Genomic DNA, 23396 nt, shown 5'->3' on the forward strand with positions numbered 1-23396 from the left:
CAATATAAAAAACTCCATTGCCATGAAGACTTATTTCTATATTTATTTCTCAGAGTCTTATAGTTTTAGCTCTTACATTTAGGTCTTTGATCCCTTCTGAGTTAGATTTTGTATATGGTGTGTGGTGAGGGGTTCCACTTATTATTTTGTATATGGAAATTCAGTTGTCCCAGTGCCATTTGTTGAAGAGAGTATTCTTTCCCAATTGAATGGTCAGGACATCATTGACCATTGATATATGGGTTTATTTGTAGACTCCCAATTCTACTCTGTTGACCTATATGCCTTTCCTAATCTCAGTACTACACTGTTTTGATTACTGTAGTTTGTAGTAAGTTTTGAATTTGGGAAGTATGAGTCATTCAACTTTGTTTTTCTTTTTCAAGATTCTTTTAGCTTTTTGGGGCCTTTTCCAATTCCATGTGAATTTTAGGATGAGCATTTCTATTTCTGCATAAGAGGCCATTGGGATTTAAATAGCAATTGCATTGAATCCATAGATCACTTTGATAATGCTATCCTCTTTTTAAAATATTTTCATTTTTATTATTTATTTATTTAGTGGCTTAAAAAACAGTGATTTGTTATTTCTCCTAAGTGTACGAGCTGACTAGGGCTCAGCTGGATTTTTTTTATATAGTTGACACATAATATTCCATTAGTTTCAGGTATAGAACCTAGTGCTTCAAATTCTCTGTGTGTTATGTTGTGTTCACAAGTGTAGCTAACATCTGTCACCATACAAAGTTACTATGGCATTAACTATATTACCAATGTTATTGCTTTTATTTCCATGACTTATTCATTCCCTAACCAGAGGCCTATACATCCCATTCCCCTTCACCCATTTTGCCCATCCCCTACCAGCCTTCCCTCTGGCTGTTATCAGTTTGATCTCTGTATTTATAGGTCTGATTATGCTTCTTGTTTGTTTATTCATTTGTTTTGTCTTTTAGATTCCACATGAGTGAAGTCATACAGTATTTGTCTTTCACAGTCTGGTTGATTTCACTTAGCAGAATACCTTCTAGGTCCATACATGTATTGCCCTCTTAACAATGCTAAGTCTACCTATCCATTAACAAAGGAAGTCTTTCCATTTATTTAGGTCTTTAATTTCTTTCAACAATGTTCTGTAGTTTTCAGTGTACAATTTAGAGTGCTCTTGAAGGCTAATGCATATACTCAATAAAACCATATAGTTAGTTTTGTCACCTTTTAGGGGGCATCAAATTGTAACTAAATAGCTGTACTAAAAATATATGATCTGTGCTCTTATATTATAGTTATAATATTTTTAAGGACCAATAAAAATACTTGAGTGTTCTTGTGAACTCTGTAGCATTGTTACTTCTTTGTATTTTATTGTTGTAGTCCAACATGAAGAAACAACATATATTGCAATTGCTTTGAAATCATCAATTCACCTTTACGCTTGGGCACCAAAATCCTTTGATGAAAGCACTGCTATCAAAGTAAGTGGTTTCCTTTTTCAAACTTGGATCATATAGTTTTTCTTTTGGGAAACTGTAAACACAGCAATATTTTTAAATATAGTAGCAAAAATAAATACCATTCTTCTATAGTTAATGTAATTTGGCTACACCATGTCAATAATTATCATTTAACCCTTTTTTAGATAATTCACAGGCACTACAGCAAGGGAGAGTGTGAGGGAAATCCCTGACCCCTCCCTTTAGAGGACCTCCCTACCAGCTCCTCACTCCCAATTCTGTAGTCAACATGAAGACCTTCTCTTCTAGAGCCCCAAATGCAGGTTTTGGGTGCTACCACCCCCAATGACTTGAAGCTGAGAAAGTATCTGTTCTCTCTTAGTGGGGGGTGGAGAGCAGAGGGAAGGTAAAGAAAGGTGTGACAGTGGTAGAGGGGGAAGCCCCACTGGAAGAGGAATAAGAGATCAAGTCTTTGCTCTAATTACCAGGGCTACAATAGATGGGGTTGGGGAGGAAAGGGCAGAAGGGTCTATATTTCTTCCGAGCTGGAACTCTAAACACATTTCTCCCCAGAACTATTGCAAGGAATGGTGGTTAGGCTTATTTGGATTACCAGTAATATTTCCACCTTTATTATGGTTTAGCTGAACTTCTATGGATCAGCCTCTTAAGGTAACCAGTTGGTGTCCCAAACAGTTAAGTTGCTAATGATTTTTTAATCTCATCTCATAAACTGGGGACTTTTTATCTTTATTATTTTTAATGATACTCCAGAATTCTATGTAAATAGGATTATTTTGTGTTTATTCCATAGCAGTAAGGACTGGTTAATGAACTGGGAGCATTATATAGAGTCCAGTGACTCCTAATCTGGAGTGTACATCAGAATCATTTGGAACATTTGTTGAAAGTTTAGATCTCAGACCCAACCTCAGGCTAAATTAGTAGGTCTGGGGTGGGGCCTGGGAATCTATATTTTTAGCAAATGTGACTTTGAACTAGTTGGTCCATGGACAAGTTTTTACAAAGCACTGATAAGGACACATCACGATAGACTCCAGCAAGGTATTTATGTAATATTTTTGTATCTTAGGTCAAGATATGTTTACATGGCATATTTTGCGGCCAAAGCATCACATGTGTGCAATAAAGATGAACTAATTATGACTGCATCTCAATGTCTATTTTCACAATAAATATGTTCTTTTGTAAATAGCACAGACTATCATATAGACAGCCTGCATCTGTCCTGACACAAATTACATGTCTGATCTGATCTCCCTAAATTGGGCCTTGGGTCAGCTGTCTGTATTTGGATATGGGTGTGTTCTTGGCTGTCTGCTGATTGGTCAGAGCTGCCTGATATGGAGCTGGAAAACAAAGAAGATAAGTACCAACAGTCTGTCTAGCCTGACATACAGTTCCTGGTCCAAGTCCTCCTCCAGTTGTTGAATCTCACCTCATGACTGCAGTATAATGAATCCTGTGATGCCCAGTCCTCTACTGTGACCTGAACTTGGCAATGAATCCTGTTTGACTTTTTGTTTCCTTGGACTAGGAACCATAGGAGCCTAGAGTACATCCAGTCTATGGTAGGTTAACATGTCTGGCCTTTTTCATTCCCTACCAAGTATGCATTGATCAATCAGCAGACTCCGAAGGAGACTACATGTCCTATGAAGCCTATATACGAATACTGGCAAAAATACAGGCAGCTGATCCAGCGAACCGGTTTAAGAGACCAGATGAGCTCCTTCATTTGCTGAAGCTCAAGGCAAGGAATATAAAGACAGCAAGCAGAGTGCAGGGCCATAAAATGTTCCTTATGATCATTGGATATTTGGCCTCCGCAGAGAAACTCAAAACTTAGAGCCTGAATATAATTATGTTCTTATTGTAGTAACAGACCTAACAAAAAGTCATAATACATAGTCTAAATATATTATGTAACTTAAAAAATCAACTAGGGTTTTATAAACTCACTAAACAAAAGGGCAGGGGAATTTTTGCTTTAGTCAGAGTGTCATTTTTGGCCTTTTGGCCATATTTGGTTTTCTATCTACAGGTGTTTCCAACAGTTGGTCATAAGCCAGTGACAGTTGACCTGGCTATTGGTTCTGAAAAAAGACTAAAGATTTTCTTCAGCTCAACAGATGGATATCACATCATTGATGCCGAATCTGAGGTTATGTCTGATGTGACTCTGCCAAATAACGTAAGATCCCTAGAAATACTGTACACCACAATCTGTCAAAACTCTTAATGATTTAAAAATATGATTATCAATATCTATACTGGAACTGAAACCTAAAAGGTAAGTATAGAGTGCCAGGAAGTAGTAATGGATAAGCAGAAATTATTGATGGCTTCTTAGTCCAGACAGCTGAGTCTCTTCTTCAGATAGATTTTGTTTGTCTGGCATGGTGTTTTTTGTTTGTTTTTAAATGAATAGTTTAGGGGATCCCTGGGTGGCGCAGCGGTTTGGCGCCTGCCTTTGGCCCGGGGCGCGATCCTGGAGACCCGGGATCGAATCCCACGCCGGGCTCTCGGTGCATGGAGCCTGCTTTTCCCTCTGCCTGTGTCTCTGCCTCTTTCTCTCTCTGTGTGTGACTATCATAAATTAAAAAAAAATTAAATGAATAGTTTACACTGAAAAATCTGAACTTCTATTGATAAACCAAAAGATCTGATAACATCTAGCCCTTATTAATATTTGGCCATTATCAACTGGAAATGATTCATGCCTGCTTCCTTTTATTATTTTTTATGTTTGCTCCCTTTTAGATGGAATATATACTATACATTGCCTATCCATCCACTTTTATATATTTATAATAACCAGTCCTAATGGATGTATGAGTTTACAATCTTTGCTTTTAGTCCTTCTTCACCCCATAATACATAAACAGATTCTTTAAAACTACACCAGTATTGCAGCAGCATCATCCCCTTCTTTATTCAAATGATAGTACTTTAACTGTTATATATAGCAAATTATCATAAAGTGTTCTCTTATAGTATCAATTATAGCTAGACTTTCTGATCAAAGGATTCAGCACTTTAAAAGCTAATGTACCTCAACTCTTTACTCTCAAATACTTATACATGATGATTCTGTGGCAAAATATCTAAAATTTGGTAGTTGTAAATATACTATACACATCATTTATATAGAGTTCGAACATAATACCCCCTATACATATGCACCATACAAAATATAATTCTAGTGTGTCTCAAATTTGATGGTAGCAGTGATATTTGTTTTATAGAAAATTATATTTTAAAAAAGGGTTGAAGCAACAAATCTCTGCCTCATCATTTTTTAATTCCCCAGTTTGTTGACAACTAAAATTTTAGCAGCTTAACATTATATAAAAGTCCAGGAGAAAACTTCCATGTACTTTAAATCACTGTAGTAATGTGATATTTTACATAGCTTTCAGAATTATCTCATACATCTCTGACAAATTACATAGAGCAATTGTCAAATTATCAGTGGAAACACTAAAAAAAACCATTTTGGTCATATTAAAAATCTAATTAACTCATCACTCAGTTGTCACCTATGAGTATATAGAAATCACCCTGTTTATAAAGTAGAAAATATTGAGCTGAGCCCAGCCAAAGCCACATAGATATGAGTTAAGATTAATATTAATATGTTTTACAGTACGTTTCAGTTTGAGTGTTCCATAGCTTCCTGCATCTTATTTTCTATGTAATAGCAGATAGCCTTTGTTTTGAAGCTAGTGCCATATTAAAAATTGCAGTATTGGTCCAAGTTTATACTGATTTGAAACATCATTCAAGAAGATTGCACTCTCTGTTCCACTTGATTACCAAGAAAGGAGAATTATTTCCTTTTGAAGCAATCAGTTCATTATTGTGGAGGCAAGAATGGGAGATCAATTTTTTTAAAAAAAATATTTTCTGACCTAATTAGGATACCTTAAGTATATTCAAAAATAGTATTTTTAGCTAACTGCCCTAATGTCCTGACCCATTAAAAGAGAAAGGAATCTAATATAAGGGAGAGGAGTGTCTTCTGAAACAGAATATATTAAAGATTATATTTTTCCAAGAGTGCCAGATTACAAAACCTGTAATGCTACAAGGGAGCCATGTGTGCTAAAGAATATCTGATTACTGCAGGAACCATCTGAGAAGCAAAGAATTATCTCTGGGGCTTTCTGAATTTACAGCAGTCCAGCTTTATTCTAAACAGATTTTTTAGAGACAGCCTTCTTTCTTGCAATTTCTTTTTCTCTCTTCTTTCATCTCTTCTCTGATTCAATTGCTCATGCAAGTGCCCAGGGAACGCATTAAAATTGCTTTTCGCCTCTGGATCCCCATTTTAGTTTTAAGGATTGTTGTTGCTGAGACATGGCCTGAAGCACTTGGCCTGAGTACGCTGGGTTTGGCAAGTATAGTTTCTGACCTTTTCTTCCTGTAACTTGCTAATTTAGAGAAATAATAAAGGAATGTAATTGTTCATTTTTCAGAGAAATACTATAAATGTGGCAATTTCTGTAGTTTAAGTAAATTTTGTCACATTGTTTCATGCATTATAAAATTTTAAAAATTCTTAGATATTTCTTAGTATTTCATGTTATGTCGCCTAAGACATCTCTGAATTTGTATGTTGAAGATATTTTATGACTTATAAATTGGATAAGAAATCCTACATTTTTTGTGAAGGGAGAATGACTGTTATATTTCAAGTAGTAATGAATATTATAGTTACCCCTTCTAAATATTTTAAGCTCAAGCTATTTTTAAGTTAATTTTTCTATTTCTGATTTAAATGAATTGGATAGATAACCAGTGATTGTGTATTTGTTAGTTGATTCACATATTCATCACTAAACTATTCACTAAATGTGCTGAAATGAATCTGAAGTCCCACTTTGTAAGAAGTAATGTTTCTTCTGTCATTGCGTTAAATTTCAACAATTTTATCTGTGTTGGAAATGTTTTTTTTCTTTTTTTTAATTATTTATTTATGATAGTCATACGGAGAGAGAGAGAGGCAGAGACAAGGCAGAGACATAGGCAGAGGGAGAAGCAGGCTCCATGCACTGGGAGCCCGACGTGGGATTCGATCCTGGGTCTCCAGGATCGCGCCCTGGGCCAAAGGCAGGCGCCAAACCGCTGCGCCACCCAGGGATCCCCGGAAATGTTTTTTTCAAACAAAGTTTTCTCCTAAATATAAAGGACACTATTTGAACAGTGATGCCTTTATAACATAGGAAAGGTTGTTTTCAGGTGTTGGGTAGCATGCTGTTTAATATTAAAATAGAAGTTTCTCTTCCTCCCTGCACTTTGAAGCCCTTTTTGTCTTTATTGCTCAGCCAAGCCGCTTCAGTTAAAGTAGTAGTAATAAAATGTTGGACATATAAATCTTTATGAAACATAATTCCAGCCCCTGGAAATCATTATACCACAGAATATCATCATTTTACCTGATTCCTTGGGAATTGGCATGATGCTCACCTTCAATGCTGAAGCCCTTTCTCTAGAAGCAAATGAACAGCTCTTCAAGAAGATCCTTGAAGTGTGGAAAGACATACCATCTTCAGTAGGTATGTACAAAATTTTTTCTCTTTTTTATGACCTCAGAAAAACTTCTATTTTCTGAAATATCACATTTTCTCCAGGCATATAGGGTTAATTTAGGATACTTAATAAGGTGTGTGTTTACCATATACTTAATAAATTCGCAAGGCTACCACAAAGAGACTAATTTTGACCAAGTTGTTCATGTGCAATAGTAATATAACTAAAATAGGAAAGGAATTCCTTTCCACAATAATCTATAATTTTATTTTAACTCCCTTTCCTTGCAGATTTTATGCAGATGTTGGGAATACTTTATTCCCTCACATTGATTTTGGGGGTTTACCCTTATCTTAGGAGATTGCCAAATAATCATAAAAGAAGAGCAGAATATTTCTATTTCATATAGCAAATAGTGTTCTATTTAGAGAGTGATAATCCTGTGAAGAATCAAATACAAACTAAATATGTGACATATTGGGTCACTAAGATTTCATCATCTTTCATTTATGAAGGAGATAAATATGACTCTCTGGAATGTCTATTAGGTACTAATAGATTGCACCATAAAGAAAACTGCCTTTCATCTTCATCAGGCAAGGACATTTTTTTTCTTCTTAACGAATGCAGCATTGCTGATTTGGAAAATATGAATAACTTGAGACTCTTGTATATGTCTCTGAGGCTTGGTGACTACAAAGGTGATTCTAGACAGGGAACAGAATGCATATGAACAGTACAAATATTAGGAAGAGTAGAATGACTTGATGGAGGATAAATGTTCCTGAAAGGAAGAAAGGGTTAATGAAGTAAATAAAAGAGAAAAGGAAAGGAGAAGGGGAGGGAAGGAGAGATAGAGAGAGAAAGGTAGTTTATTAAGGAGGCAGAAGCTAACGAAATCTTTATATGAAATGGTTAAATGTGATCCCCATGTAGCTTTAAAGACCAATTTGAAAGAACTGCTTTTTAATGGACATTTTTACATTACGGGATGATGGCACTTTGCATTGCACCTGTAGAATCCTTTCCTTTTGCACATATAGTGTTAACAATTGTCCTGAAAACCTCTTTGAATTTCTTCAAGCAATGAAGAACTCCCAAGGGTTTAAAACCATTTTAAGTGACAGAAGTAAATGCTTTTAATTGACAGATCTGGGGCAAAATAAACTGAAAATAATGAATCTTGTTCTAACCTTTACAGTGGTACTTTTGTGATCAATATATTAATTAGAAATTAAAATAAGGAAACTCAGTTCAAATGGGAAACTGAGCAAACCTCTATATTTATGCCACTAGACAATCATAGGAATCAAAGCGGTCTTTAAAAAATGTCATCTGGCAAGCTCTTGTCCTTAAGACAACTTCTGACCTAAAACAAGCTATTTTAAGTTGCAAGAACTTGAAAAGCATCTCTCTCCACATAAAATAAGTTATAGCACTATAGGAATGTGATATTTTAGTTTGTGTATTAAGGATATTTTATAATATACTAAATACTACAGTATAACATTTATATTAAGGAAATCAGTTTCTCTTTCTGTTTAAAAACTATTGCTTTGCTATTTACAACTAACCTAGATCCAGATTTCCCCAATATAAAATTTACATTTCCTTGAGATATAATAAATGTTTTCAATAATAATATCATTGCTTAGAAATTTCAAACAAATATATAGAAGCTTAGCAATTACAACAGGTATCACTAAGCATTACCACTCCAAATCATTGGATCCTATTTCATAAGCAAGCTAGCTCAGTTGCCAGGCTAAGTAGCAAATTAATGTTTTTCAGAATTAAGGTGTGAATTTTGTCATGCCATATGAACTGTGAGCTTGGACTCAGCAAGTATCAAATTTAGAATTTTTTGCTCTGTGTGGTTATTGACAAACTACCAATTTCAATTAAGTATTCACATTGGCGACAAAAATTCAAATCCAGATAGACTAAATCTACTACTTATTTCCAGCACTCAGGTCATGGATTCCTCTCACTTTCTTTGTATTTAATTCCAGTCTGAAACTGGATTTATAAAGTCATTGTCCAGGAGAGCCATTTGTCTGAATAAAAATACCATTGTGAAATATAATGGTAAAAAAAATGAAATTGTAATATAATTACAATTTTGTGATCAATTTCATACATGGAAATATTTTGAACTGTAATGAAAAGGAAACAAGAGACCATAAATGCTTATTTAAGTTTTAGTTGAGGAATTCAAAATACCTTACAGTATGCTTGTAAAAAGTCACTTTTGTCAAAGTTTAAGAATTTTTTCATGAGTCCTTTTATGTATATTTAATGTATACATATATAGGCCAGGTAAAGTTTGGTTTAAACAAAAGCATTCTAGAACTTTTGAGAATTATAAAGAAAATTTTTGAACTATAATAACTCAGTTTATTGTTTCTATAATAGAAGAAAATGGAAGGTCTAAGAACTGAATTCTGATTTTAGTCATGTAACATGGGAATGAAGGTGCCTTGTTTTGGTGTTCTCTAGACTATTTCAGTTTGACTCAAAATCTTGATATTATTTTAAGTACAGGATTGAATTTATTTATGAAAATTTACGTTCCAATGAAGTACATAAAAAATCTACTTAAAAGTTAAACATTCAACGACAATACTTCTCCCTGTGTCAGAAAATACTTTTCAGCACCAGCTGACTATATGACTGCATAATTAGGTTTTCTGCTTTAAGGCAATTTTCATTATTTTTAAATTGAAATATAGTTGGTATATAATGTTATATTAGTTTTTATTTTAAAAAAAGGTAAAGTTTCAGGTATACAGCATGGTGATTTTATAATTTTATACATTACTCAATGCTTGCCATAATAAGTGTAGTCACTATCTGTCAACATCCAGTTGTCATAATCTTTATTGTTACCAAGTAGTAGGTGACACAGGGTGCAAAAGTTAAAATCTTAATAAAATTCCCTGAGTAAGACACAGTATCAAATTAGGTTTAAAAAAATTAGGTTTAGTTCTGTTTATAATGTGGTCATTCATTGACTTGCACTAGAGTTGCTAAAGTTATTATCTGAGCAAATCATTTTTTAACAGTCTTAATTTTGAAGTTAATCAGATTTTTAATGTATGTCACTGGAGCCCAAATACAAACCCTTATGGAATGCTATACCTCAACTAGACTGTAAAACAAATGGCTGTCGGTAGATTTTACTTTCTATAAACAGGGTAGAATTAACATTTAGCTTTTTCTGTGGTATTAGAGAATAGGAATACAAAGACTAAGATCTAATTATTCAGGGACACCTGGGTGGCTTAGCGGTTAAGTGTCTGCCTTTGGCTCAGAGTGTGATCCTGGAGTCACAGGATGGAGTCCCACATCAGGCTCCCTGCATGGAACCTGTTTCTCCCTCTGCCTGTGTCTCTGCCTCTCTCTGTGTGTGTGTCTCTCATGAATAAATAAATAAAAATCTTTTTAAAAAATCTAGTTATTCAACATTTGAATAATCACAATTAATAACAGTGAATAGCTTGCTTGAATACCACTGCTGAGCAGCACATGGCCAAATGACTAACTATAGAAGGAGGAAAAACAAAATATGCTTACCTAAACTGAGCTTATTAATGAGCTTATTAATAATCAAATGCTGACTATGGTTATAATTTGCTATTACTGATAGAAAAAAATTTTCTGATTTTTAAATTTATATTATAGCTTATGAGTGTACACAGCGAACCACAGGATGGGGCCAAAAGGCCATCGAAGTCCGCTCTTTGCAATCAAGGGTCCTGGAAAGTGAACTGAAGCGCAGGTCAATTAAGAAGCTGAGATTTCTGTGTACCCGAGGTGACAAGGTATTGTTTATATCCCGCAGTTACAGCAAAAATAAAGCAGGCAATGAAAATTAAGTAAGAAAATCCTTTTCCTCTGGCCATAAATATGTTTATGATATAATTCCCAAATTGGCAAACTATTGATTGATAAAAACAATTTTTCATTTTGCAGTACTAATATCCCATTTGACAGGAAAGAAAAATAAAATTGAAATTTGTCAATTATTTATGTAATGTGATCGATTTTAACAACAAATTCAGATAGTTTAAATGGAAAATATACATTACATAAAACCATTACAGTCTCTATGTACTATGAGAAATAATAGCATGAAAAAATAACCCTGACAAAACTAGGAAACATCCACATTTTAAATAGATTGCAGAGGATTCAAATTAATTTCAGAACAAGCAGGGTAAACATTATGCATGAAGGAAAAAGTACTGGTTTGCAATATGAAGGGATATAATGGGAAGAACCAGTGTTTGAGGTCAGATAGACTTAGCATGCAGTACTGGTTCTGCCACCTAATGAGGTATAAGAATCTGGAAGACTGATGAATCTTCCTGATTCTTAGTTCCTTCATCTCCAAATGAAAATATTAATAATTCTTTTGATAACAATTTTGAAAATTAATGATAATGTGTATATAGTAAGCATCTCACAGGTTGCCTGAGACATGAGATGCATTAAGTCAAGGGTAGTTAGTGTTATTATCATCATCATCAATGTCAAAACCTTTCTAAGTATATTCATTGCGGATGTGGAAAGCCTTAGCCCTAACAAGGAGGCCTCTGCTATTTATTTTCATGTTCTGTTTTAATTTTCTTTATGGCACAGACCATACTCAGAAGACATGTTCCTCTCTAAACTGGTTAGTTTAACTCATAATATCAATCTATTGATGTCAGTACATTCCACTGAAATAGAAAATCCCACCAAGTAGAAAATTTCAGCAGCCATTTAAACAGCAGCAACAATGGTGAACAACATCAAATATCTTAATCATTTCCTTATATTAAAAGAAAAAGTACAGCCAACTTGAGTAGATTTTTTAGTAGATTTTTTAAAGCAAAAGGAATAATCCTTAACCAAAGTCAATCAAGAATGTCACCAGATGAGTACCACAATGAAAACCTAATTTTAACTATGTGAAGTACAATTATATAGAATATGATAGAAGATTATTTTTAATATATAATTTAGACTCCATACCAATTTAAAGTCTTTTTCTTCCATTTAAATCCTGGTCCAAAAGAAAAGTATGGCTTAATATTTTAATTAGTTGATGTAGAATAATTGAAATTATAGTTGTATCTGTCAAATATCAGATTACAATGTAGTAAATATTTACTGATGATATCTCTTTCTCTCTTTTTAAAGCTATTCTTTACCTCCACCCTGCGCAATCGCCACAGCCGGGTTTACTTCATGACCCTTGGAAACCTTGAAGAGCTCCAAAACAATTATGGTGTTTAAAAAGTTCCAATGATTTATTACATTTACAAACATCATAAATATGCAACTTGCATCTTAATATTTCTGAGATTAAATGAGCATTCAGTTTTATTGTTAGGGAAAAATTAAATCAGATACTTTACTTTTAATGTAGCGTAAAATAGTTTTAATGAGAAATGCAGCTTTATATATAAAATTAACTATAGCAAGCTCTATGTACTCCAGTGGTGTACAATGTCTTTTGCACAAACTTTGTAACTTTTGTTACTGTGAATTCAAATATTACTCTTTGGACAGTTTGGACAGTATCTATATTCAGATTTTACTACATGGTGTAAAGAAACCTGTAATAAGTTAGATCACAAATCCTTTCAAAATAATTGACCCTGAGTGAAGTTTTTCAGAAAAAAAATAGCAACAAACTCTATGTACATTTGCAAAGTCATATAAAGAACCAAAGTTTAGATTATTAAGTGAAAATAATGACTATGCTATAAACCAGACTAAGCCTGAACAACCTACATGCCTGGAGAAAACTACAGTGATAAAGGGGAAAAGGCTACCCATTTACTTATAGTTCCTTGACAGTCAAGCCCCTAGTCAGAGACCAGTTGTGTTTTTTTCATACCACGGTAAGCTGGTTTTCTCCTGATAAGGAGGAAGAAAGTCTTAGATGCTTGATTTTCCTCAGAACCCCTGAAAATGTGCAATAGCTGTTTTAAATAAAACCACCAAATAATACACTTGCAAGACTGAATACAGGACTGAATTCCTATACACATGTACTGTAGAATGAGGGTTTTTTTTAATACATTAAAGTAGGCATCAAATTTTAACCCCCAAAAACAGATTGGTTGATTTATCAAAACTCTTATCTGGCCAACAGTGGGACCATCAGACAACATTGAATATTTTCCCAATCCCAGATTAAACTATATAAAAATTCTACCCCCCCCCGGGTCAGTCATTAAACAAAAAGAACAAAATGTAACAACAAAACCTTTGGCTGCTAATGCTTATGTTTTCCTATTTCTATTACTGTAAAATCAGAAATTAATCTAAAAGTGATAAGTCCACATGTTGGGATTTAATGTTTAGGTAAAAAAAGAAAGAAGAAGAAGAAAGAAAGAAGAAAGGAAAGAAAGAAAGAAAGAAAGAAAGAAAGAAAGAAAGAAAGAAAGAAAGAAAGAAAGAAGAAAGAAAGAAAGAAAGAAAGAAAGAAAGAAAGAAAGAAAGAAAGAAAAAATATTTTGAAAAAAATACAGCTTTCATCAAATTTAGAGTAGTGAAAATCATGCTAGTCTATCACCCAATATATTATAGATGCCATAGATAGGTGGTGTTTGGTCACCTATAGTACCTGCTACCTGGTGAAAAACATAATTTTTCATAATTTCCTCAATACCATGGTTAGTTCTGGGGCAACAGAGAAGCAACAGAACTACCGCAAAGTATACCTCAATATAATTCCTCTAGTTCTGCTTCAAAAGTATGAAGCAAGCACTAGCAGGATACTAATTTACAAACTACCTGGTTAACCAAAATACAAAAGCAGCTGACTATGTGTGATTTCATGATAGCACATTGTTTCTTGACACTCTGGTGCCAAGAATGATGATTTGGATTTTCCTAACAACTTCTATCAAGAGTGTAGTAGCTCAAAATGAGAATTTAGGAGAACCTGAATCCATGAATTAAAGAAATAAATGTGATTCACATTTCTGTTACTGTGACACAATAATGTGATCCTAAAACTGGCTTATTCTTGTGTGTTTACAACTCGAATGACTTTTTAATGCAGTAGTTTAAAGAGAAAACAAACATTTTTCCTTAGAAGTAGTCTTCATTATTATAAATTTGTACACCAAAAAGCCATGGGGTACTTTGTGCAAGTACCTCATTGCTGAGCAAATGGAGCTTGCTATATTTGAATTTCAGAAAATTTTCTCATTTAAGTAGTATGTAGAATCAAGTCTTTTAAGAATTCATTTTTTTCTTCATAATATTTACCCAAAGTTAAGATTCAAAAATAAGTTTTATCTTAAAATTGTATTTTAAGGCATTAAGACAGTAAACTATTTTAGGAAGTCAACTCCCATTGTGCTTTGTGGCTGTTATTCTAGTAAACAGAGACCATAGTGAACTGAATCTACAGAGATGCCCCAAAGTAAACAAGAAAAATTACAGATGTGTAACTGAGCTTTAAAGGATGAGGTGTTAATAAAGAAAGGAAGCTGAGTACATATCACGAAAGGAGATTGAAATGTTGAGTAGCCAAATAGAAAGGACTGAAAATATTTAAAGTGGTTCATAGGTAATGAATATTTCCAATTTTGATGTTATTCCACCTGGAATTTTTATATCCTTTGCCAGCTGAAACGAAGTGAAGAGACAATTAAATTTCATAGTCAGTGCACAGTAATAGAAGGTATATCTACACCTTGCTTTGTAGATCAAGCACCTGAAGCAATGGAGGGGGAATCCTGACCAGCCAATTCCCCTAGCCCTGTGATTGAAATCATGAAAGTTCTAGCAGCTTGTGAGTAGCACTGGGACAAAATACAGTTTTATTTTAGTGTACTTTAGTTTTTTCACTAAAGCCTTTGTCCAAAATAAAAGGCAGTGTTGGAAATATTTGAAAACTAGAAAATGATGTATGAAAAGGGTTGACAAGAAAAGCTCTGAGTGATCAGGTCTGTTGAAGTGAGCTCAGAGCCTCAGAGGAAATAGTAAGAAAGGGTAATCATTTATATAGTAAAATAGGCAAAGCAGAAATCATACATGTGCATATACACGCATGTACACATACATACAAACCAGTAGAATGCATAATTTTTAATATTTTTAATATTTTAGTGCTACCAGTTTCTAGAGAAAATAATCAGTAGATGTTTTCTGCTAGAACTCAGAATTGAAGAAGTTCTGCTAGAACTTTATGAATTGAAATACTATTCATAAAACTAGGAATAATGCCACATACATTCAATGGGATCTTTTAAAAACTCCAATTATTTTTTAAAATGTACCTATTTAAATCAATTTATATTCGATCTGTGCTTTAAAATTTATTGAAATAATCTTTGAGACTGCTAATTGTTTCATCAGAAAATCTGTAATGAACTATTGTTCAACCTCTAAAAATAAACATTTTAAAAAATATTGAATGATATCTTTATTTGAAATATGCTTGTCGGGATCCCTGGGTGGCGCAGCGGTTTGGCGCCTGCCTTTGGCCCAGGGCGCGATTCTGGAGACCCTGGATCGAATCCCACGTCGGGCTCCTGGTGCATGGAGCCTGCTTGTCCCTCTGCCTATGTCTCTGCCTCTTTCTCTCTCTGTGTGTGACTATCATAAAATAAATAGAAATTTAAAAAAATTTAAAGAAATATGCTTGTCTAATGCCTCAGAATTAGGATTCATTTAGGGAATATTCAATTCTTTAAAGCATGTAATAAGGTATGAATTGGAAGTTTTTAGGGGTTTTTCTTGTTATTACATTAGGAATTCTGGCTAAGGAGGTTTACATTGATATGATTAAAATCTTTCTAGGTACAATGGTAGAATTTCCTCAAAATGTATGGGACTTTGCACAGACACACAGCATCACCACAGCATAGGTAAAACCCAAGGAAATTTTAATGCCAAATCCCTTCCCATCCCACCCCAGTGTCCTGAAGTCCAGTGGAAAATAAGAGGAGAAACCTTTTCCAAATAGTGGAGTAATAGATTTATAGTTTCTTAACATTCAAGAAAGGGTTTAGTGCAGGCTGATGGTTGAAAATGAAAGACAGAATAATTATGGCAAATTGTCAAGAAAGTTGAGTCCTTCAGTTGGGAACAGAAGAGGAATAACACTTTTCTCAGCAGGTCACAGAAGCATTAGAGGCATGGCCCCATGAATATTCTGCTGTCTAGGAACATTCTGGAGAGAAGTTTATCAAGTTTTCCCATTACAGTCAGCTGACCATGGTCCTAATTTGTCATGTGTGGCAAGGCATTCATGAGTTGGGTTACCTGGACATGACAAGCTCATCCAGACTTTTAGAGTCTAAATTCAAAGTACTTCTGTGATCAAATTGACTCATTCGGCTTGATATATAGAGCCCACAGACTTCAACTATTTTAAGGGGCAGTGATCCAAGTAATAAAAATATCATCACAGATTGGAATTAGAATGGGCAGGGTGGATAGCCCAAGGCTGAGAGAGGGCATTTTCCTAAGAATGCTTTACCAAAACACAGGGACAGGGTAGGTCATGAGTAGAAGCTTCTATTAGTAACTTTATCATTCTCTAAAGAAGCAATGGGTTTACAGACTCCAATACTGCAAATCCGTTAATTGAACCTTTTCCAACATTATGATTTCCAATATAATAGCATCTTTTATTTACAGGGACTTTGGCCCTCACATAAGGATACTCAGGTTCCTGAGGATAATAAAGCCTTTGAGTATAGCTACTCTTTAATTCCAAAAATTGAGTAGAAAGTAGCTAATGGATTAAAGCCCAAACATGTTTCAGAAAACATTGTCATATGTCATGTTTCATGTTGTTTACAAACATTTCAACTGATTAAAAAATAGTTCCCAAAGGAGGAAAATTTATTCTATATGGATTTATATTTTTAGAAGCTAGCCCAGAATCTGCTTTATAGATGAGTATAAAATCAGATTGGGAAAAAAATAAAAAAATAAAAAATAAAATAAAATCAGATTGGGGAATAACTTTCTCTAATAGCTTTGCCACCCTATATGTCAAAGTGACTTGTTTGGTGCTTAGCATACAGCAAAGACATAAAATAATGAGTTGAAAAGGAGAAATGGACTTTTTTTTTACTTTGATTATCCTTAGCTATTTTATTTACAACAGTTTAAAATTCACAAATCCATTTGTTTCTTCAAAGTACTATCTGTGGTGACCAAAGAGTAATTACCTTTACTGGATAATTTCAAATGATTTTACCCTACAAATCTGAAATGAAACAAAGAATAGGTCAAAATGAAATTAAAATTAAAAGTGTCCTCTCAAGTTTTATTTTTTGGATTTTTATGTTTTATTTTTTATCCAAGTACAATTCAGATAGTGTTATATTAGTTTCAGGTGTGCAATATAGTGATTCAATAATTCTGTACATTACTCAGTGCTCATCATAGTAAGTGTATTCTTAATCCTCTTATTTATTTAACCTATAGCATTACCTTTAAAAGTAACACATTAGGGACCACTGTTACCCTTAGTAATTACCCAAGGATCATGAGTAATGACAAAGATTGTTTAATAACATAAAATAGAACAAGAACAAGCCGTTCAACTGGCTGTTTTATACAAATATTTATTTTGAAGGTAATTCTTTGTCACAAGATTGACTATATATCATCTTGAGACATATTTAAAGGTCACCAAAGCTTGTCAATATACTTTCTGACCCCAATATTTTAAGTTCTATTCCTGTAAATCGATATATCAAATTCCAGGCATTTCTAAATAAATAAATAAATAAATAAATAAATAAATAAATAAATAAATAATTCCAGGCATTCCTTGAAGGTATGTTTTGACCAGATGGAGTATATCTGACTTGCAAGTGGATAGGTAGCCATTAAAATATATGCCAAATGGGACCATCTTTTCAAAAGTCTAAAGGGAAGCATGCAACACTATAAAGTTGAATCTCAGTCAAGAGTCAGAAATGAATATAAAAAATTTCAAAGTGAATTAAACCACTCACAGAGATAGAACAAACAATCCTAAAATTTGTATGGAACCACAAAAGACTCCAAATAGCCATAGCAATCTTGAAAAGGAAAGCAAAGCTGGAGGCATCACAATTCTGGACTTCAAGTTATATTAGTGATGAAAATCTTCATTCTAAAGTGAAATTAATACTATATGTCAGACTGGAAAAATAAGTGTTTTATTTGAAAAAAATGGACAAGACATGAATAGACATTTCTCCAAAGACTTTCAGATGGCCAACAGATACATGAAAAGATGTTGAACATCATTCATCATCAAGGAAATGCAAATCAAAATTACAATGAAGATTCTACCTCACACCTGTGAGAATGGCTAAAATTAAAAGCACAAGAAACATGTGTTGGTGAGAATATAGAGAAAAAGGAACTGTCTTATACTATTGGTGGAAATGCAAACTGGTGCAGCCACTGTGGAAAATGGTATGGAGTTTCCTCAAAACATTAAAAATAGAACTATCCAACAATCTAGTTATTGCACTACTGGGTTTTACCCCAGAAATAAAAAAAAAACACTAATTCAAAGGAATACATACACCCCTGTTTATAGCAGCATTATGTACAATAGCCAAGATATGGAACCAAGGTTAAAGAAGATGTTACACACACACACACACACACACACACATACACAGAGGAATATTATTCAACCACAGAAAAGAATGAAATCTTGCCATTTGCAACAACATGGATGGAGCTACAGAGTAAAATGCTGAGCGAAATAGGTCAGAGAAAATTACCATATGATTTCACTCATATGTGGAATTTAAGAAACAAAACAAACGAAAAGAGGGAAAAAATAAGAGAAACAAACCAAGAAATAAACTCTTAACTATAGAGAACAAACTGATGGTTATCAGAAGGGAGGTAGGTGGGAGGGATGGGTGAAATAGGTGATGGGAATTAAAGAGTACACTTATCATGAAGAGCACTGAATAACGTAGACAATTGTTGGATCACTATATTGTACACTGTAAATTAATATAACACTTAACTATACTGGCATTAAAATTAAAAACTTAAAAACACTTATATCTGAAAACGTAAAATGTATTTGTGAATTTTACTTCACAAACTTGAATGTGCAAAAACCAAAACCAACAAACAAGAAAACAAAAAATGGTTATTTGAACTCCAACTCTTATCCCACCAGGAAATTCAATCTTAATCATTATTTGGACTTTCCTCATTCATCCATTAAGGTTATACAAATGTCTGGGTGATCAGAAAATTGAGGGGTACCCCCACTGATTTATAGTCTACACTAGTCAACTTTGATGTTGTTCATTTATCCTCTTTCAGTGACTCTGATACTTATGTGTTATGTCTGGCCATTGAAATATTTGGCAAAGCAGGGAGTCCAGATGCCTTGGGTCATATCTACTGTGGTCATACTACTTCCTTGGGTGCTGAGTAAGCATGAGTCCCTGATGTTTTAATAACCTAAGTTCCTTATGTCCTTTCCTATTCCTGGTGAATCTCTTTATCTCCCCCTAAACTCTTGTATTTTTGTTCCCTCCTCATCCCTTATAAAATGTAATTACTGGGCACCTGGATGGTTCGGTGGTTGAGTATCTGCCTTTGGCTAAGGTCGTGATTCTGGAATCCTGGGATCGAGTCCCAAACCAGGCTCACCAAAGGAAGCCTGCTTCGCCCTCTGCCCTGTGTCTCTGCCTCTCTCTGTGTGGCTCTCATGAATAAATTAATAAAATATTTAAAAATATAAAAATAAAATGTAATTACTTCTTTCCCTTTCCTTCATGAGAATTACCTAACATAATTATGGTTTTTTAAAAATATTTTATTTATTTATTCATGATAGACATGGGGCGGGGGGCAGAGACACAGGCAGAGGTAGAAGCAGGCGCCATGCCGGGAGCCTGACGCGGAACTTGATCCCAGGACTCCAGGATCACGTCCTGAGCCAAAGGCAGGCGCTGAGCTGCTGAGCCACCCAGGGATCCTAACATAATTATGTTAAAGACCTTAGGCTTAAAAAAATCCAGCAAGAGATTTTGAGAAAATTTTTGCTTTAAGCCCCACTATATAACCTCTGTACCTGCTCAAGGAAAAACTCTCCATAATCTTGGGGAGAGAAACTCAGTGAGAACAAATTAAGACCATAATTAGTTGATCCTGTTACCTACATATGAAAAAGAATTCAACTTAATGCAATCAAAGAAATGAAAATTTTGAAAAAGGAGACACTATTGTTGCTACGATGAGGAAGTCCAAAAATATCTAATCATCTCTCATTACGATCTCTACAATCCCCTTTCTCATACTCTGATACTTTCCTTTATGCCCTGTTGCAGCTTCCAAACCATTGTCCTTCTAGATCATTTTCCCTCCTTTCTCCTTGATAACTCCCACCTTTGAATCTCTTGCTATCAGATAATATTATCCATTACCCCTTCCTCGTCGCAGTCATGTATAGACTCTCACATCATTCTCCTCATTCCTTAAAAAATTTAGCACTTGCCTGTGATTTATTCCAACACTACTAATTTTTGACAAAATTAATACCTACTTAGCTGATCCTGTCCTTCCTACTGTAATCCATGACTTCCTATCCAAATAAACTTGACCACGGTATCTCAGCCACCTACTTCCACAGTAATATACAGAGGACCATATAATTACCAATAATTATACTTCTTTTATAATCTTAATTTCAATTGTCTCATTCTCATACCACTACTTAATTTTTCCAGCTGACTCCCTCTATCACTGGACTCTAAAAATTGTTTGACCTTATATGGGCCACAGTCCACATCTTTTAACTCCCCTTCACCCTTATCCAAAGAAGTCCTCATTCTCTTACTCAGCTAAGATTTCATGGTGTGGCAGCATAATCAATCGTTTGTATGGACCCTTAATTCTATAGCTATTTTTAGCTTGGCAAAAATCACAAATATCTTTGAATTGAACTCTTCATCTCTTCCGCACCTACAGCCCAGATGATTGTGGCTATAGAAAATACACAAGTGTGCTAACTGATCTCATTTTTTAAAGATTTTATTCATTTATTCATGAGACATACACACACACACAGAGAGAGAGAGAGAGAGAGAGAGAGAGAGAGAGGCAAAGACATAGAAAGTGGGAGAAGGAGACTCCATGCAGGGTGCCTGATTTTGGGCTCGATCCTGGGTCCCCGGGATCAGGCTCTGGGCTGAAGGTGGCGCTAAACCGCCGAACCACCCGGGCTGCCCCTGATCTCATTTTTAATGCATGACTGAAAGCCAACAGTGGGCTGGCAACACCACCCAATAACATGCCGCATTCCCTTAGCCCACTCACATCTAGGAAGGTTAAAAATTCATACTTTTTCTTCTGTCCTTAATTCTCCAAAATCGCCTCTCTCATTCTCATTCTCATTCCCACCTAATGACCTCTAGTCACAGTTCACTGAGAAAATAAAAACAACTACCCTCCTATCCACCCACATATCAAATTGATTTTATTGAGTAAGAGTTACTCTTACCCAGATCAGTTTTGTATTAATTCCAATCAAATTTTCATCCCCACCACTGTATTCAAAGAGCTAAAAAGCTCTTCTCAAGGTCATCAATGTCCTCTACAAGGTTAAATACAATGCCAATTCTTCCCAGTCCTCTTTTATTTAATGTATCAGTAATGTTTAGCAAAATTGATCACTCTCTCCTTGAAGCAGTTTCTTCTCTTGGCTTCTGGGATACCATTCTCTTCTGATGTGTGGTATATACAATTCTGCTAACTGGTCTCATTTCTTCCTGTTTCTTCTGGTTTCTTCTCATCTCTCTGATCTCTAAATGTTGTAGTATCTCAGGGCTCAGTTCTAGTATCTTATACCTCTTTATCTACAATTTCTCCTCAAGTGATAGCACCTATTCTCATACATTTTTATGTCATCTATGTATCCACTGACAACACCCAAATAACTATTTCTACTCTAAACCACTATTCTGAGTTCCAGACTCATATCATCTTCTACTTTGCATACCATAAAGTTTACCACTTTAAAGTGTACAATTCAGTGGCTCTTACTATATTTAGATATTGTGCAAATATCACCATAAACAAATTACAGAACATTTTATCACCCCCCCCAAAGAAACCTCACACCCTTTAATAGTCACTCGCCATTACCCTTCCACCCTTTCACAACCTTAGGCAACCATTAATATGCTATCTGTCTCCATACACTTGCCTATTCTGGACAGTATATATAAAAGGAATTATACAATATGTGGTCTTTTGTGATTGGATCTTTTCAATTAGCAAAATGTTTTTCAGGTTAATCTATTTTGTAGCATGACGTGGTGATTAGACATTAGGGAAATGTAAATCAAAACTCTAATGAAATACTACTTTACACACAAACTAGGATGACTGTTATTTTTAAAAAGCCCAGTAAGTATTTTCCATAACATGGAGAAATTGAAACCCTCATACATTGTTGGTGGGAATGTAAATTGGTGCAGCTCCTTTAGAAAACAGTTTGAAAAATCCTAAAATGTTAAGCATAGAGTCACCACATGCCCCAGTAATTCCACTCTTAAGTACATACCCAAGAGCAGTCAAAACATATACACACAAAGATGTGTGCACAAATGTTCAACATTATTCATAATATCCCAAAGTGGAAAAATCCTTTATATATTCTGGTTTCAAGTCATTTAACAGATATGTGATTAGCAAATATTTTCTACAATTCGATGGGTAATCTTTTCATTTTATTACTGGTGTCACATGTACTACAGAAGTTTTCAAGTTTGATGAAATCCAATTTACCATTTTTTTCTTACGCTTTTGGTGTCATATCCAAGAAATCATTGCAAATCTAGTGCTATTAAGCTTTTCCCGGTTATTTCTTTTAAGAATTTGATAGTTTTAGTTCCTTTTTTAAGATTTTATTTATTCATGAGAGACACACAGAGAGAGGCAGAGACACAGGCAGAGGGAGCAGGCTCCCTCTGGGGACCCCAATGTGGGACTTGATCCCAGGACGCCAGGATCACAACCTGAACCAAAGAGATGTTCAACCACTGAGCCACTCAGGTGCTCCTATAGTTTTAGTTCTTACATTTAGGTCTTTGATCCATTTTGAGTTAATTTTTGTGTATGGTGTGAGATGGAGGTCCAACTCATTTAATTTTTTGTACCTGAATATCCAGTTTCCTAGAAACATGTGTTGAACACACTTTTCTCAACTGAATCGTCTTATTTCCCATGTTAAAAATCAATGGACCATAAATATATAGGTTTTTTGTATGAACTCTCAATTTCATGCTATTGATCTATCTTTATGCCAATATCAAGCTGTTTTAATTACTACATATTTGTACTAAGTCTCGAATTGGGAGTGTGATTCTTCCAACATTGCTCTTC

General features: G+C 34.5%; 1 protein-coding gene across 1 annotated transcript in view; it reads left to right on the plus strand.

Annotated features, from left to right (window-relative positions):
- Positions 1-15322, plus strand: part of NRK (Nik related kinase) — a 143609-nt gene extending 128287 nt beyond the window's left edge. Inside the window, exons 24-29 of the mRNA XM_055337442.1 lie at positions 1375-1479; positions 3086-3228; positions 3520-3669; positions 6901-7036; positions 10695-10834; positions 12198-15322. Coding sequence (XP_055193417.1) covers positions 1375-1479; positions 3086-3228; positions 3520-3669; positions 6901-7036; positions 10695-10834; positions 12198-12293 — 770 coding nt within the window. The 3' untranslated portion in view covers positions 12294-15322. The remainder of the gene's footprint in view (positions 1-1374; positions 1480-3085; positions 3229-3519; positions 3670-6900; positions 7037-10694; positions 10835-12197) is intronic.
- The last annotated feature ends 8074 nt before the right edge of the window (positions 15323-23396 follow it).

Source organism: Nyctereutes procyonoides, unplaced genomic scaffold (assembly GCF_905146905.1).
Source record: "Nyctereutes procyonoides isolate TBG_1078 unplaced genomic scaffold, NYPRO_anot_genome, whole genome shotgun sequence".
NCBI lineage: Eukaryota > Metazoa > Chordata > Mammalia > Carnivora > Canidae > Nyctereutes > Nyctereutes procyonoides.